The 17,026-nt window shown below is 46.0% G+C and overlaps 1 protein-coding gene across 3 annotated transcripts; it reads left to right on the top strand.

Annotated features, from left to right (window-relative positions):
* Positions 1-726: 726 nt before the first annotated feature.
* LOC107316020 (cystine/glutamate transporter-like) lies at positions 727-16,923 on the top strand. Of its 3 annotated transcripts, XM_085521672.1 has the most exons (14): positions 727-947; positions 1,579-1,680; positions 3,400-3,673; positions 4,807-4,933; positions 5,698-5,813; positions 6,039-6,164; positions 8,341-8,440; positions 8,522-8,566; positions 8,760-8,883; positions 9,617-9,720; positions 11,507-11,603; positions 12,108-12,257; positions 14,528-14,702; positions 15,397-16,923. In XM_085521672.1, exons 3-14 carry the CDS (start codon positions 3,478-3,480, stop codon positions 15,459-15,461), a joined length of 1,425 nt encoding a protein of 474 aa, XP_085377798.1. In that variant the 5' UTR covers positions 727-947; positions 1,579-1,680; positions 3,400-3,477; the 3' UTR covers positions 15,462-16,923. The 3 variants fall into 3 exon arrangements, with proteins under 3 accessions (XP_085377798.1, XP_032301599.1, XP_085377801.1); XM_032445708.2 differs by having other exon boundaries at positions 1,579-3,673; XM_085521675.1 differs by lacking the exon at positions 727-947 and adding an exon at positions 1,232-1,480 and having other exon boundaries at positions 1,579-3,673.
* Positions 16,924-17,026: the final 103 nt, after the last annotated feature.

The raw sequence follows: 17,026 nt of genomic DNA on the forward strand, positions 1-17,026 counted from the left end.
CTCTTCTCAGATAACTCTCAAGAGTAAATTGGTGAAGTCCTGTAGAAAGAGGAGGTGCTGGAAATGATCCTTATGCTTCCACCTATAGCAATCACCATGCGTTTATTACTACAGCTCAGGCTGTGAGAATGAGCTGGTTTATTAACTACTGTCCCTTTGGGTTTCTTATCCAGGGTGGTAGAACAGCTGTAGAAAGCTGAAAAGAAGTTGAGGTGCACATCTTGTCTTTTCAGCCAGTTTCTTGTGTTCGTTATGGTCTATAAACAAATATCTCTCAGGTCTCCTAAATAGATTTTCTGATCGTGTTCCCAGAACAGACCACCACCAGCCTCATTAAAGCTTATTTATGCTACTTTCATGCATGAATTAAAAAAACCCTCCCATTCACTGCTGATTTTATTTAGTTAGACTCTGCCTTGTGGCAGACATTGAACTAGAGTGACATTTATTGGCTCAAAAAAAAAAAACCAACACACAAAACCAACAGCGGGACCACAGTGAACAGTTTGACACCTCTGCGTAAAGGAAGGGGTTAACCTGTTCTTGGCTGTATTGTATTGATTGAGGCCCACGCAAAGAAAATACAGCTGTAAACAGTTAGGAGTATTCCCTGGTAGGGGCTTTTTTTTTTTGGTAAGTCATTGAACTGGGACTTTGGAGGTATGAACTGTTGTTTCCCAGAGATGCCACCCGCTTCCTGCATGATAGGAGAGGAGGGAGGTCACTGCTTGCTCCAGGTCCCAGCTGGGGATGGTGTTTTTTCTCTCTGACTTTTCTAACTTGCTTGTTTGTGTGGATGGCTTTCTGGCAGTGACATCTCTTCATGTGCTCATGGCGATAGGTCCTTCTTTCGGCTGGGGCCTCTAGGCACCACTGGAGATAGCAAACGCGGCTTCCCCTTATACATGGGTCTCCTTCATCTCCATCTATGCTGCAATGTCTGCAAGGTAAGATTAATGGCTTGGAAAGAGAAAAATCGATGAGAACGAAGAACAACGGAGTAAACATGCAGCAGGTGGGAAGCTGTGAGATGGGTCTGTTTTCCTCCGGTCCCACCGGCTGCTGATTTCCAGCAAAGGTATTTTTGCACAAGAATGATGTGAGCCTGTAGCCTAAGTGAAAGGGTGAACAAAAAGCAGCTTTGTGCGTTTACTTTGGGCTAAGCACATTGTGAATATTCTTAAGCAATGCAACCAGGATTAACATCCCTGCATGTTAATGTGCCTGGAATTCAGCGAGAAGCAGAGCAGGAGAGCGGGTTCCCCAGGCACACTGCTAGGTGTCTCCGAACTGCTGTTAAACAGCTTTCTATTACTTTTGCTTGCTTCCCCCTTGCCTCTTTTTTCTCTCTTTCCTTCAAGGCGTCTGGAAGAAGTCCTGATAGAATTCACCTTTCTGAAATGTACTGTGCTGTTTTGTCTACAAATACCCCCATATGGCAATAGTAACGTATATAAAGAAAAACAGCATGTGGACGGAAGTACGGAGTTTGTTATTTACAGTGGATCATTAACCTGGTGTGCAAATTTGACTTGATCTCTCCTTTTTTTATCCTCCCCTCTCTCCATGGAATTTCAGAGCCCGTGAGGAGCTGCTGCCTTTTACCGCCCTGGGATCCCACCAAGGAATGGGAATCTGAAGGATTGCAAATGCACCCACTTGGTTTAACCCCCAGCCAACCAGATAAGTGCCCTTTTAATTTTCTCACAGTCGTGCTTTAGCCCTATCTGTGCACAACATATCTCTCTTCACACTGATTTCAATTCGCCCTCACAAATGAATGCTCTGTGCTTCTCTCTTCTGCTTAGAAATCCCAATAGCAGACAGTGGTGTTTGGTGCGTGCTATTAATTGCCAGGAGCTGCTGCAGCCCGGGGCTCAGGGAGCTGCGGGTCGGTGCCAGCCCCAGTGTTGGGCAGCCCCTGATGTTGTGGGCAGTGGTTCCATGGTGCTGCTGCTGCGACCCATCAGCCCATGCAGTCCTCTGGGGCTCATTAGAGACTTAATAATCAGACTTGGCTGGCTTGATAGGGAAGATGCTCGTGCAGGCTTGGCTCGATCTCAGAGAAAGCAGCTAACGCCGCTGGGAGGAGAGGGCTCTGTGCATGTGCTGTTCAGCTGTGTGCTAGGAGAGAAGTGATAGCCCCCACTTCTTCCAGCTGGGAGATGAGCATGGATGTGGGGCAGAAGCCCTGAATTACACTGGGATTGTATGGGGCATGCAATGGGTGAGCAGCAGCAGAAAGCGTCCCCTTAGAACTGCAGGGACAGAGAACGCGGTCTGTCAGGATTACTTACTTTGGATTTCTGTAGGTGTTTGGATTTCTGCCTGTTCAATAAGTTAAGGAAACGAGATGTGGTTCTCTTGTAAAGTCTCTCTTTGCAACAGCACGCAGTCATGGGGCTGGGGTAAATGTTTGCTGTACCTGTGACGGACAGCGAGTGAAAATACATGCAGGCAGAGCATGTGGGTGTGGAGAGGATGATAACAGCAGATTAGGCTTTGCTACCTGAATTTGCCTTACCTACCTAAGTGGATGGAGAGTTTCCTGATGAAGGCACCAGCCCAGAATGGAGGGAAAGAAGAGAACATTTTCCTGCAACAAACTGTCCCCGATCACAGTCTGTGGACTCCATGTCCTGTCACTGACAGCCTGGAAATGAGGCTTTTAACACTGCTGTCCTGGCAGCCAAGAGCCACTGTGTTGTGAAGGGGGCAAGGGCTGGAGTGATGGAGTGGGAGTTTGCTGCAGCACAAAAGCTGGATCAAAGTCAGCCTTCTTGATCCCTGGAGTGTCTGCAGCTCTCTCTTTTCTTGGAAAAGCTCTTTGTTCGTTTTGTTGTCACCCAGAAGGGTTTTCATATTAATAGTATCGAAAGCATCTCTGGTATCAGTGACTGTTTATCCTCTGTCCTACAACTGATGTCCATAGTGATCCTTGGCTCTTCAGTGACCTGATAATAAAAGGGCTTGGCATGACATTATGTTAAGAAATGCTGCTGAAACGAAGGCTTTGTGGTAAAGCTGCAGTCAAGGCTTTTGCATTCACCAAGGATGATTAGGAAACTGAAACATATCAGTTGTGTCCTCACTTAAAAGGGCTTTTTGCTCCTCAGAAAAAAGAAATAGCAAAAAAAAAGAAATGCAAAAAAAAAAAGAAATGCAAAAAAAATTACATAGGTGATTTCCAAGGTCTTGATTGCTGATTTTGCAACTTGAGATATCCTTTCTGCCACTGTGTCAATATCGATGCTCACCCAAATTAGGCCCCATTAAATTAACCTGCAGTTTGCTTGATGGGTGGATCCTGAGGTAGAGAAGGACTCCAAAGATCTTGACAGATTGCTGCAAATAATCTTGTCCTGATCCCTCCAGATCCCTCACTCTTTCCTTGTCTTACAGGTGAAACTTGAAGACGGCTGAGGCTCTCCGTATCTCCTCAATGCATGCCCTTCCCCTGGGGTTAGAAGAGCAGCCATGGGGAAAGATAAGAAAAAAGAGGAGGCTGTCTTTCTGAGGAAAAAGATAACTTTGCTGAGGGCTTTCTCGCTTCTCATCGGCAGCATGGTTGGCAGCGGCATCTTCATCTCCCCCAAAGGAGTGCTGAAAAACTCAGGCACTGTGGGGTTCTCCCTGGTGGTGTGGTTTGCCTGTGGGCTCCTCTCCATGTTCGGTGAGTGGGAAGTTGGGTCGGCCTTTGCTTGAGCACCCAGCAGGTGAAGGGAGCCAGCAAAACTGGAAGTGTAAGTAACTGGGAGTGGAACAGAGCAAAATGGAGAAATGCTCCATGTGGACAAAACACCCTGGATCAGACATTTCTAGATGTGGCATTTAGAAACCAAGACGTTCAATTATTTACCTGGGAATGACTGTGGTTTTTGCTCTTTGCTATGCCTACCAGTTCAAGTTCCATGTGCTGCTGAGCATAGGCTACATTTCTGCACGTGTGATACAGCTTGTGTATGGCTGAGTGGGGAAAAATCTATTTTTGCCTGAAGAAAAATCACAGATGCTCTTTCAACTGAGCTGAACGAAAAGAGATCAGGTGTGTGCTGTTCATGTAGCCCAACCCCTGCACGGGGAGGCATCCTTTGGTCTCCTCTTGTGGCCTGGCTGCCTCTTTGTCAAGTCGTTGCATTTTGTAGCTAAATTTGTTTTGTTCTTCTAGCCCAACTTCAGCAAAACACTTAAATGCAAGCTTGCAGCATAAAAGGAGACCCACTGGGTTAAATGTGAGGTGTCTTGTCTACACTCAAGACTTTGGGCAGGGATTTGGCACAGACTCACAGAGAGGCAGGAAAGTCTGGGGTCTTTGCCATTGGCATGACCACGAGTGATCTCTCTGGGAGGAGGGAAAGAAGGGGGGGCACAGCTGTATCACTTTGGGGCTCCTGCAAGGCTGCCCATGCTGGGACAAGCAGATGGGGTATCTCACCCTGTGGGTCATACCCTGACAGAATAGGAGAGAGGGGACAACTCAAACCTCTGGGACATCTGTCAAAAGGAGTCTCTTGTAGTGTAGCGCAGTGGTTCTTTCTCACACCTTTCCACATGAATTCCCTGGACAAGTTGTATCATTAACCAAAACAGCAGAAAATTTCCTTCCTTCTGACAGAAGAGTGAACTGACTTCTAAACATCACAACACACACCAATTCGGAAAGGAATGGTTTCTGCTAAAAACCTTTTGTCTTCCTCTGCTTCACTGCTTATTTTAAGCAGACTCCTTCAGGACCTGAAAGGCGTAGAGAACAGAGGAAATCCAAAGGATGATTTACTCAGCTCATTTATACTTTAACTTTGCCAGGTGCCTTGTGTTACGCAGAGCTTGGAACAAGGATCACCAAGTCTGGAGGACATTACATCTACATTTTGGAAACCCTGGGGCCTCTGCCAAGTTTCTTGTTTCTGTGGGCAGAGTTTTTTGCTATCAGGTAAGAGATTTTGTTTGTTTGATTTTTGCTGGGTGCTCTGCAGTTTGCTGCTGTGTTTGTTTGGTTTATTTTTGCTTTGGTGTTCAGTTACGGTGCCAGGTAATAGTCTATGTAGTTTGTAAAGGAAATGGGGGAAAAAAAACAGCTCCCAACTGGACAACTTTAAAGACTGTCAGTGATAAAAGGAAGAAGACAGAACAAGCAAATAGTTGCATGTGTTCATTGTGATCTGTGCTTGAGGAATCTCTTTCTTCTCCCTTGGCAGCTGGTGTCCTTCAAGAGCTGTGGTATTTTTTGGCCACTGAGAGCAAACAACAAGTTAGTTTCTGATTTTTTGCTTCCATCGTGAAGCTTCTCACATTCTTCTGTGGAAAAAGAGACTTTCTGGCTTAGTCCCAAGTTAAATAATAAGCTAGAAATTTGTAAATTGCTTTTTTTCTTTCTTTTTTCTTTTTTTTTTTTTCCACCTGAAAAAGCAAATCCTCCCCTCCCAATGGCCTGTCCTCCATGTGCGCTGAGATGAAGCAGGACACACGAACCACTGCTGTGTGTGATTAATCTCAACTTTGGTTTTTGAGTTAAGAATTAATCTACTTGCCTCATGTGCCTCTTAGCCTATTTACTGAGAAAACCTGTGAAAAAGATGATGGGATTTGCATGGTAGGGTGGGTCTAAGCACTGTGAGGAAGCTTTGCTCCCTCTGTCCCGCCATGTTGAAGCCATCCATGGAGCCAAGAGTGATCCTGCCTGGTTCCCCTCCCCAGGCCCGCCAACAGTGCTGTGGTCTCTCTGGCATTCGGCCGCTACCTGCTGGAGCCATTTTTTGCCCCCTGTGCAGCCCCCGTCCCTGCTGTGAAGCTCGTCTCTCTCCTAGGCTACTGTAAGTACAACCCTCCATGCCACATCTCGGGGCCTCTCTGCCTCAAACTTCCTACAAGGTGTTATATTCTGGGATTGGGGCCCAAGACCTGAAGGCATCCTGTCTGCTGCTTTTGCTCTGAACACCCTCTGTGGGAGGATGCGTTTTTGTCCCCCCCACCATCAAAGCAGGGACATTTCTTCCTGTGTATGCCAAGCATGGGCTGCAGCATGGTCTCCCTTCCAGATGCAGTCCTCACCCTCAATTCCTGGAGCGTCACCTGGAGCGCACGGCTGCAGACAGCCCTCTCCATCGTCAAGCTGCTGGCCCTCATGCTCATCATTGTGCCGGGGATGATGCTGCTGACACAGGGTAGGTGGTAGCTGTATGTACCCAGCTCAGGGCTGAGTGCAGGGTTGTTGGCTTCAAGCTGTGTCACTCCTGTGGGGTTGGTGTTCCCAGCTCAGCTTTCCCCACAGGTTTTTGGGAATGAATAGGGCTGTATGAGACCACTTGGGCTGACAGAAGCACAGTCCTCTGCTGGCCCCTTCCTTTGGGGTACCCACTGTCTGCATGCCTTGAAGCCCTTCCAAAGCAGTGCAGGTGCCATGGACATCGGGGACATGTGACAGCATCCTGTGTCTGAGACACCTGAGACAGGCGTTCTGAGCCTGTCACAGCCCTGTAAGGAGTTCCCAGCCCCCATCTGAGCCCTGGTAACTGCATCTCTACCCTTTCTGTGGCTTCAGCTGCTGCTTTTTACCCCTTAATGGAAATAGGCAGTCATGTAGTAAACTTACAATGGACTCATGCATGATTGCGTGCTCATTTCCAGAGGAAAAGAAAACATGAGATAAAACCTCCCAGTGATATCTTCTGGGATTGATACAAGAGTGCTGGCTTTAATCCAAGCCTCAGTTTATAGAAAAGCCCATGGCATTCACACTCAGGGGATGAAGCCGGCTCTGTCTTCACACTATTTCCTTCCTCTGCAGAGGAAACAACAAAGGCAGGAGGATCAACATTCATGTTTCTTTCTGATGTCTGGAGCTGGCTCCTTTGAATGCACAAAAACCCCCTCGGGCAGGCAGCACTTCTGAACTGAAGGTCTGCCCTGCAGCTAGAAATCCAGAGTCGTTATTGTTAGGGATGCCTTCAAATGGCAATCTGGAGCCCTGGCACAGTCTTCCAGCAAGGAGGATAAGTGCTGGTGACATCTGGAGAGAGAATCCACTGAGAGACCCAGGGATGACAGGTTGTGTTTAATGTGACTCACGGGGGACTCTAAATCACTCATTAATATATTGCAGACAGTAAATCCTTTTTATGTGCCATCACTTATAAGCAGTCACTTTAGTGTATAAAAAGACTACCCCATTGTAGTGTATAAAGACCCCCAGTGTATAAAAAGACTAGGCCCATTCCATTTTCTATTCTAGTTTTCTTCAAATCCATATATATATATTTTTTTAAACATCGTTTTTGTGCTTGTTTTTAAGTGAGTCTGCCTCGCTCCCCAACCTCTCCCTGCTCCCTTTGCTTACACTCTTGTTCTTCCCCCTGCCATCGCCTTCCCTTGGCTGGGATTTGTTTCAGAGCCCCGCTGGATCAGTGCTTCACACCCCACACCCAACTGAGGAGCCTCACTGGGAGGAACAACCACACAAACTCTGTGCCTCTTTCTTTTAAAGACATGTTGAAATGGCAAACTGAACATAGACGTGGAACCCAAACTTAGGGCCACTTGGATCTGAAAACGTTAGAAATACAACTCCTTCTGGCTGTGCCCCTGTTGCTCTTCCTTCAGATAAGAGGCTGCTCCGTGCCTCTCCTTGTTTTTCTGAGGTCTGATAAAATCTGCCCCATAACCAATACCCTGACTTTGATCTGTACGTTTGTTTTTTTTTCTTTTCTGAGGAAGAATGGCTCTGTAAAACTGACCATTTCTCATCCACTCATCACATCAGATTTATTTCAAGCTGAGCACTTTTAGGAAAACCGGAGGAGCTGGTAAAATGCACTTTGATCCAATCACCTCTAGTTTTTATTACTGCATTTGTTTTCCCCCTGTGTCCCCACTTCCCCTCCTGCGGGGCCGTTCCCACGCCAGTAGCCCCTGCACCCGGTTCCCATGCTCCGCGCAGCATGGGGCCGGGGGAGCTGCATTAGCTGCCTTGTGGCTGCACAACATCAAACAGAGCCAGCATCCGGCTGCCAGTGGATGGGGAGAGGGGTCAGCTCAGGGAATCAGAGCTGGGCTGTAAGAAAGGATGGGAGAACTCAGGGAGAACTGTCTTCTCCTCTCCATGATCTGCCATTTACAGACAGTGCCTTTCCTGACATTTCTCTTGTAGCTGGACAGGAGATGATAGATTTCTTCTTTCCCTGCCTATGCCAACACAGCACTGCAAATTAAAACAGTGCGAGAGATCTGAATAGCTGGTCCCCACAAAGTCACAAACGCTTCTCCCAGGCTTGGGCAGGTGGGACACAGCCTGAGGGAACCATGTCCATCTCTGATGCACCTGTTGTTTTTTCTCCTCTGTAGGCCACACCAAAAACTTCCAGGATGCTTTTGACAGGCAGTTGCTGGTTCCAGATAAGCTGCCCTTGGCTTTTTATGCAGGCATGTTCGCCTATTCAGGCTGGTAGGTTGATGGGAGGGCAACTCACTGATGGTGTGTCACTGTCTGAGAGCTGCTTCATTGCCTCTCCTTGTGTCTGCACAGGTTCCAGACCAGCTTTGTGCGTGAGGAGTTGGTCAGACCCGAACGGTAAGGCTGGAGAAGTAGATGGCTTTTGTGCCTCAGCCCTGGGCAACCACTGCATCCCTAAACACTAGCAAACAGGAAGGAAATAAGTCTGTGGGTTCGCTTAACCAACAGCAGCTGTAGTCTGCGGTAACACGATGAAAAACGAAGAGATAACAGCTTGTTCACTGCTTGTCTCTCTACCCCTTTCTTACAGAAACATCCCCCTGGCTGTCATTGTGTCTGTGATCACCGTCATTGTAGGCTATATGCTCACCAACATCTCCTATTACACCGCCCTGGGAACACAAGATGTTCTGGCTTCTCCAGCTGTCGCTGTGGTGAGTTGTCACCCTACTGATAGCTTGTTTTAGTGTGGTCGGTTTATACTGGAAGGGATGGTTTTGACAAGGGTCTAAAAGATAATTTTCCTCATAAAAGACTTCTGTTTTTCTTTGTTGTTTCCCCGTATTATTAGACAACATGAATTTCTAGTCATTCCTAAAAGAGAATGAAAAAGAACCTGCAGATAAAGGGCTGGAGGGGTGGAGCAGCTCTCTTGGGAAAGGTTGAATGAGTTGGGATTGTTCAGCCTGGGTAAGAGAAAGCTCCAGAAGACCTCACTGAGACCTTCCAGTACTTGAAAGGAACTGACAAGCAGGAAGGGGAGCTGACTTCTTTCATAGTCTAATAGGGATAGAACAAGGGAGAATAGCTTTAAACTAAAAGAGGAGAAATTTAGGTTAGTTGTTAGGTGGAAGTTCTTTACTCAGAGGGCAGTGAGGCACTGGCACAGCTGCCCAGAGAAGCTGTGGGTGCCCCCATCCCTGGAGGCACTTGAGGCCAGGTTGGATGGGCAGCCTGAGCTGGTGGGTGGAAGCTCCGCCTGTGGCAGGGGGTTGGGGCTGGTTGGGTTTTGAGGTCCCTAAGTCATTCTATGAAGAGATAGCAGTAGAAAAGGCAAAATTTTGAGTTGTATTTTAATCCTTCATTGGAGAAAGTTTTTTCTTCTTGTATCTGATCTTATCTGGAGATTGCCGCATGTTTCTGCATTCACAATTGCTCTTCTTTCAGAGCTTTGTGCAGCAAGCCTGCACAAACCTGATCTCAGTGGTCCCTGTCCTCGTTGCGCTGTCCTGCTTTGGCACCATGAATGGAGGAATCCTCACATTTTCAAGGTCAGATCCCTCAAAATGTGTTGCATTTTAGTTTAATATATTGGAGGGAAGAACCTGTCTACATGACAACCAATGGCATTTTGTGAGAAAATCAAGGCCTTTGACTCCCAGTGCATAAGCTGCAGGCCGCTGCTGGCTGTCTAAAGGTGTCTTCCTCCCTTTCCTGGCTAGGTCTAAACTCTGGCTGGCCAGAAAACCAAGATTTTTACCTGTCCCCACACTTTATATTCCATCTTGAAGTGAAACACCAGTGTTTCTGGTGAACTTATGGGCTTTGTTGACATGGTTGCTGCTCAGTGAAGCAGAGTCATTGTCTGCTGTCTTCACCCAGCGCCTTTGCTGTGGGGTACAAGTCCCTGTGTTGTGAGGACCTCTGGCTAAAACAAGCGCTCCCTGGAGAACTTTGCTTTGAGTTTGGTGAAACATTATCAGGGCCAGGTCATTCCCAAAGCAATAGCTGAGGCTCAACAAGCCCTGTTGGAACAATAATAAGAACTTTGTTCCATGGAAAAGTTATCTTGCCAACTTCACTGGCGACTATACTGTGTCCTTGGGGGAGCCTTGAAATTGGAAGCCCATTGAATAGCGAGTCCTCCTGGTCCTGAGGAGCTGAGCAAACTCTCTGGAGCCAGCTCCATTTCACAGCTTTGACTGCAAAAGGAAAGATCGTTTGATATGAAAGGGATGTTTCAAAGCACAAGAACTAATGAGTTATTTGATCTGCTACCCTCAAGTTCTGTGCTAAACATGGTGGGGAGAATCCCCCCACTTAACTTCCCTAGCTAGCGATTTTCTTTGAGGATGGGAAGTCCCTGGAGAGCATAGAGGTTCTAAGTCTCTTCCACCCTTCTCTCCCCCTTCCTGGCATCATTAACATAATCACTGCAGAAGGGCCATATAAACTGTGATGGGGCCTCCCTGGCTGCTGGCCAGCCACACCCCAGCAAAACCACAGAGACAGCAATAAAACCAGTTACACACTCATGCCCCAGCTGCTTTGGGCTCTGCTCCAGCCCAGCTGATGCTCTGGCATGGTGTGTTTGTGGATATTAAGTTTATAAAATTGGATGCAATGCTTTCTCCTTAATTACCCTTTCACAATTCAGAGGAGGAATGGAGGCGAGGAGCTCTTTGCTGTTGTTTCATAGCTGGCCCTGTGTGTAGCTGTCATCTCTGTAATACACAAAACTACTTTCCAACAACTGGCAAAAGACTTCCTCTGCTCTTTGAGGAACTTGTGCTTTATTTATCTCTCTCTCTAGTTTATGTGTATCTCTATGTAGTTTATATTTATAGACAGAGATATATATATTATCCCTACTATGTAGCTGCCGCTGTGGCACAGCCGAGCAGGCTTTCCTTGGTCTTAAGTCCAGTCTCCTTTTGAGATGGACATTAGGACTGACAGCCCCTCTTCAGGAGCTTGCCAACCTCTCTTCTAAAGACTTAAGGTTTGTGAACCCTCCACTTCCTACTGGCTTGTTTCTGCTTCCAGCCTCAGCACACTCATGATCATGCTGTGCTCAACTAAAGGTCACTATTAACTAGTTACCCACGGGGACCCTACCAGTGGTGGGCTCTGCACCATGCTGAGATAACTGGTCCTTGAAGAACTATGCAAATCTTTGGAGATATTTTCCCCAGATCCACTGAAAAGTGATGCTAAATGCAGAACTGTGGCCTTAAATAGCAGACCTGTGATAAAGGGATCAGTCCAGCTACTGATCTTTTCATTTCTAGTGCAGATGTGGGATGCTGATACACAGAATTCCCTGTCTTTTCCTAGGACACTGTTTGTGGCCTCCAGAGAAGGGCAGTGGCCTCCTCTCTTCTCCATGATCCACATTCGAAGACATACACCCCTTCCAGCTGTCATGCTTATGGTAAGGAGATCTGCCTATCTGAAACTCTCTTCTTGCAGTCTTGGCTTTCTTGTTTTGCATGGCTATCTGCAGCACCTGGAGCAGCTGAGAAATTTAAAAGGGTGTTGAGACACTGTCAGCTTGCAAAAAAGCAAGTCCTCTCGTGTCAGTAGTAGGACTCAAACCCACTGTCTCAAAGTCCCCACCTTAGCAAATACTTCTGTGTGAAGCCTCTGTACTGCAAGCTTTTGGTCCTGTGTGTTTGAATTGCCCTGCCCAGGACAGAGAGCATCAGCAATGCTGTTGGTCTCCATCCTTTCTGCAGCACCATGATTTTGCATTTAGTGGCATTCTTCAGTCTGTGAGAGTGCTTGGCAACATGTTTGGTGACCTCTGAATTGTTGGGTCTGTGAAGTAGCTACCTGTGATTGCAGCGGGGCTAGGGAAGATGATCCATATTACCCTTCCATGTCTGAGGACCACAGCAAGGTTTAATTGGCTGTATTTCATCTTTACAATGCTCAGTTCCCTTTGGTTACTGCCATGGTGTGTATTGGAGATATCTACCATCTACTGAACTTCTTCAGCTTTTCCCGATGGCTCTTCATAGGATTAGCCACCCTTGGGCTCATTGTCCATCGCTACCGTCACCCAGAGCTGCAAAGCCCATTCAAGGTAATTCATGGCTTGTATCTGACAGCCTGGAACACATGCCTGTCATTTTTCTCTCTCTTTATGTATCCTTTTCAAAGAAGTAGAGCATCATGTGGCTGTGATTGCCTTTAGGCTCTGAGGGCTCTAAATCCCTATTTCTCTGTAAGACATGTGGGGAAATCCCAAGGTTGATTGATAAGCCGACAACCAGATGTACTAAATTGTATTAGAACCAGTTCTACTTGGGGCCACCAGTTGCAGCTGAAAAGTGGCAACTTGCTCCAGGGGCCAAGGTATCAGGCTGGGAACTGCAGAAGGCGGTTCTCATGCTCTCCTTTCTGAGGCTTCAGGAAGGGACTTTTGCTTGGATGTGATGTCAGTATCAGGAATGTCTCAGCCCTAGTGAGGAATGGAAGGGTGTCACTGGGAAAAGAGCATTGCCGGATGGAACATGGGAGCAAACCTGACTTATGGGAAATAGTCTCAAACCTGACTTACGGGAAATCATCTCCTGGCATGAAAAACTTGAGCACAGCTTGCTGAGCTCCCTACCACACGCAGCCTCTATGGAATGCTGACTGAACTACAAGTACAGGCAACCCAAGGGGTATGAGGAACTTCTTCATGCACGGTGCTTCCATGTGCACAGCTTCAGCACATTTGGAATGCATGGGACCTGTGGCCATAAGCAATGAAAAACACTAGAATTGGAAGCGAGGAGCCGAGGGAGTTCATTTCCCCACTCCTCAAGGGGAAGCTGGAGGACACCCTGTCTTCTTTATCCATTCCTGGACCTCTTTGCTGGCCGCTGTGGTCCTGCTTATGGGGAGTGCTCAGTCCCAGAAGCTGGCACGGCTTTTAGAGCCCCTGCTTGAGGCAACTATCACACTGCCAGATCATCTGCAAGCGGCATTTGTCTGGGGCCATGCACAACGTGTTCCCCTCTCCAGTCACGCCTGCATGCTGCCTCTGGCCAGTTCCTGCAGAGGAGAGGAGACCTCTGAGGCCACAGGCACTGGGCAGCTGATCAGCCAGAAACTCAGGGAAAAGAAGCACTTTCCACCACTCCCAGGGTCTCCTCCCCGAGCTGAGTGAGGCCTGATGCAGAATTTGGGGTAGTTTTTCTTCTTGGTGTTTACTAAAAACAGCATATTTAGCAGAGACCTTGAGACTTCCCAGCTTGCTGACTGGCCAGCTCATGCACTCACCCAGACTCACATTTTTAATAAGTTTGATCTATTATTATTATTTTTAATTTAAAACTAGTGTTCTTGGGAGAAATGTATTACCGAGTAGCACTGGTGGTGTCATAACTTTCTGAGAACCTGTTTGAGATAGAGATGTAGGTTTTTAATAATTCCTAAGAACAGGAGTGAGGAAGATGATGGAGTTTTGGTTGGCTTGGTGGTCTCTTCCTCTCTCTCCCCATTTTTTTAGACCCACCTCAAACCCAAAGTACGGTTATCTGCAAGAGCAAAGAACAGTGTGAACGTGGTGTGTGCATGTGCTGCTCTCCAGTGGTCAGAAATATTTCTTCCTCCATCAGCAGTTTGCTTACAGAGAACAAATAATAAGATAAATATAAGAGAGTGTGCTGGTACTTTTCTCCTGCAGCTCGAAAACAGTTGAAAATGGTAAGAAAACACCAGTAAGGGGAGAGAGCAGTCCCCTCATGCATCTCTCAGACAGATGTGCTGTGTGAATACGAGCACGTAGGAGACGCTGGCAAAGGCAATGAGAGCATGCAAGTTTGGTGGCTGGCCAGCTGCCATCACTAGAGCAACTGATCTCCCAAGCTCAGTATGGTCAGCATCCAAAATATGATCTGTGTTACAAGAAAAGAGATTGTCACCCTAGGTGAGGTCAGCAGCTCCTTCACTCTATCAGATGTGGCGAGGAGTAATTTGGCTGAGGTCAGATCTAAAGAAGTAGGAAATGTGTCACAGCTTTTTACTTCAGTTTTACCCTCCAAATAACACAGATGAATCAACTCACCCAAAAGAATGAGGCTGAAGCACTGAGTGCTGTTTAGGTCTTTCAGCAAAGTGTCATTGAAAACCTCATTCTTGGCACAGGTGCTTTGGAGCTGGGTGTCTGTTTTATCCTGCGTTGGTTGCCATAGGCCTCAGGCAGGCTAGAGGCAGCTCAAAGTGAGTCACAAGTGTTATGACCAAAGATCGGCTTGTTTCAAAGGGATTTAGCTCTTGGCTTCAGATTTTCCATCAGCAGTTGCCACAGGTGACAAGTTTAGGGGTGTGTATGACCAGTTTTGCCTATGCTCTTTTCCTCAGGTCCCCCTGTTTGTTCCAGTCTCTTTTACCATCATCTGCCTCTTCACAGTGGCAATGTCTATGTACTCAGACCCAGTAAACATTAGCATTGGATGCACCATGGTTTTAAGCGGCTTTCCAGTCTACTACCTCGTAATCCATAGGAAAATGTCAAATCGCTGCCACAGACTGCTCTGTAAGTATGCTCTTGGGTTTCAGCATTCTGGACCTAAGCACTCTCAGGAGTAGGGTGGTTGCTTGTGAACATAATAATAATCCAGCCTAATCTTTCTAGAAAAGATAGGGTTGAGGTCTACAGTCAAGAGGAACCAAGCAGAGCGGCACCGTCATTTCTTCATCATATCTGTGGGATCAGTATTTCTGTCAAATCTGAATGAAGCTGAACAAAAAAGATCGAAAGCTGGTGTGGAGAGAGTGGAGGGCAGGCACTGTAACCCCATGCACAAACATATGCTGAAAGGCTGGGAGAGAAGTGGTAGGAAAAGATGGCGCAGGCTACCTGGTGGAGGAGCCATGTGTTTAGTGGAATGAGTTTGAGTGTAGATGTGGAAATGAAGTGCCTTTCCTCCTCATGCAGTGCATGGCACAGGTTTACTTTCGGTGTAGCCCTGGTGGCGCAAAAACAGTGACTTATTCTAAAACATGAGCCTGGTTTTGATTTTAACCTCTAATTTCAGTTATGAATCTTGGTGTTGGGCTGGGATATACTGGTAGCTAGTGAACAGAAAAAAGCACACAGCAAGAAAGAAAACAGATTCAGTCATCTGCTAATATAAAATGCTTCATCCACTCTTTGCCAATATTCTGATTTTCATCCATAGCATAGGATATTGTCCAGATTAAACTTCCTTTGTTTTTTCCCCCTTCAGATTATCTCACACACAAACTGCAGCTACTGTTGGAAGTAGTCCAACAAGAAATCAAGACGTACTGAAGAAACCATCGGAACTTACAGGAGAAGATATAATCTACTTGCTACACGCCTGATGCCTTTGATCCTTCCAAACACAAGCCATGCTCTTATTCTTTTAATCACTGCAAATGAGGATGAGGCTGAGCCAAAACCACACTGCAAGCAGCCCTAAGCTTGCCAGTTGGGGTCTGAGGAGCAAGTCACAGCTGCTTCTGCTCTTTTCTTTTTTAGCAGAACGATCTTCTTCTCTTAAATAAGCTTTCTTTGCCTGCAGAGTGTCTTTGAAACAAAGATCCAGATTTTGCAGACTAGTCCAGTCCTCAGCAAATTATATGTTATTTTTTAATTTCCTCACTTGGCAAATAGATACAGCAGAACTAGAATCTGGCTACATGGAAGTCAAGCACGGGATTCAAATCAAAGTCCAGGTCAGGCTGGACGGGGCTCTGAGCAATCTGATCTCACTGTAAGTGTCCCTATCCACTGTAGGGAAGTTGGACTAGATGACCTTTAAGGGTCCCTTCCAACACAAACCATTCTGTGGTTCTATGATTCTACGAAATCTGTATCAACCATGTGAAATGATGCCATGGAGACAGATTATAGAGGTAAATGGGCAAGGAGTGCAAACTGGAGATGAAGTATATGCAGAGGAAAGCAGGAGGTGGGGAGGATAAAACTTCACTCACCAGGAAGCAAAGATTTGGGTTAGTGGGGAGATATCTGAAAATCATTTGAAATTCAAATAATGAGCTAAGAAAACTTGGAATGTTTTTATTATTATTATTGTATAAGCAAAATAACTGTATTTTGCTTTGAAATAATACTTCAATTTTGAATTTCATTGCTTTGAAATGATATTTCAAAATGTACTAATACAGTAAAAATGTATATATTTAAAAAATAGCTAAATACCCCAAAGAAGAGTTCAGAATAGGTTCCGATTCTTCTTCCAGGCCCTCAGCTTTTGTCCCAGCAGCGGAAAAATACGATTCTCCTTTTGTCAGATGAGAGCAGTAATGAGTTGTGGGCAGTTTCCTTATGAACTGTGTACCTTTTGGTGCTGTATGAAGACATGAAAGACTTCAGGTCTGAGCTTTAACTTCAAATCTACAGTCAAAAGACTTGCTGAATCAATACAGAAATGCTCATTTGAACGCCTGGCATCAGAAAGGTTTCTGTTGTTGGATTACTTCGATTTACATTATTAATGTTGCAAAGTTAAAAAGATAAAAGAGCAATTAGCTATTTCCAATCACTTAAGTGTTAATCTATTTCTAAAGGATTGGAAACAGCATCCTGAGCCTCGTCTAATGGCCCTGGAGAGAGGAAGAGAAGAATGTGAAGCATCTGTAATCTACCAAGCATTCGTGTACTTAAGAGTAATGCCAAAGTAGCATTTATAAAACAATGTAGTTTACCGGGACATGTAAAATTCACAGTCAAGGACTGGAAATAAATAAAGGCTTTTGTTTTTTTCTTCCTTCTTTTTCTTCCTCTTCTTCCTCTTCTTTTTACTTTTTTTTCTTTTTTTTTTCTTTTCTTTTTTTTTTTTTCCATTTAAAAACATATTTTCCTTTCTTCCC

This window comes from Coturnix japonica, chromosome 1, assembly GCF_054131305.1.
Source record: "Coturnix japonica strain WE chromosome 1, WE-NBRP24, whole genome shotgun sequence".
Taxonomy (NCBI): domain Eukaryota; kingdom Metazoa; phylum Chordata; class Aves; order Galliformes; family Phasianidae; genus Coturnix; species Coturnix japonica.

What these genes read in the sequence shown, in the direction of transcription:
- LOC107316020 (XM_032445708.2), top strand. Translation starts at nt 3,478, where the DNA reads ATGGGGAAAGATAAGAAAAAAGAGGAGGCTGTCTTTCTGAGGAAAAAG. An exon ending in TGGGCTCCTCTCCATGTTCG is followed by an intron (nt 3,674 to 4,806) that starts GTGAGTGGGAAG and finishes TAACTTTGCCAG; the next exon opens with GTGCCTTGTGTTACGCAGAG. An exon ending in CTTCTCCAGCTGTCGCTGTG is followed by an intron (nt 8,884 to 9,616) that starts GTGAGTTGTCAC and finishes CTCTTCTTTCAG; the next exon opens with AGCTTTGTGCAGCAAGCCTG.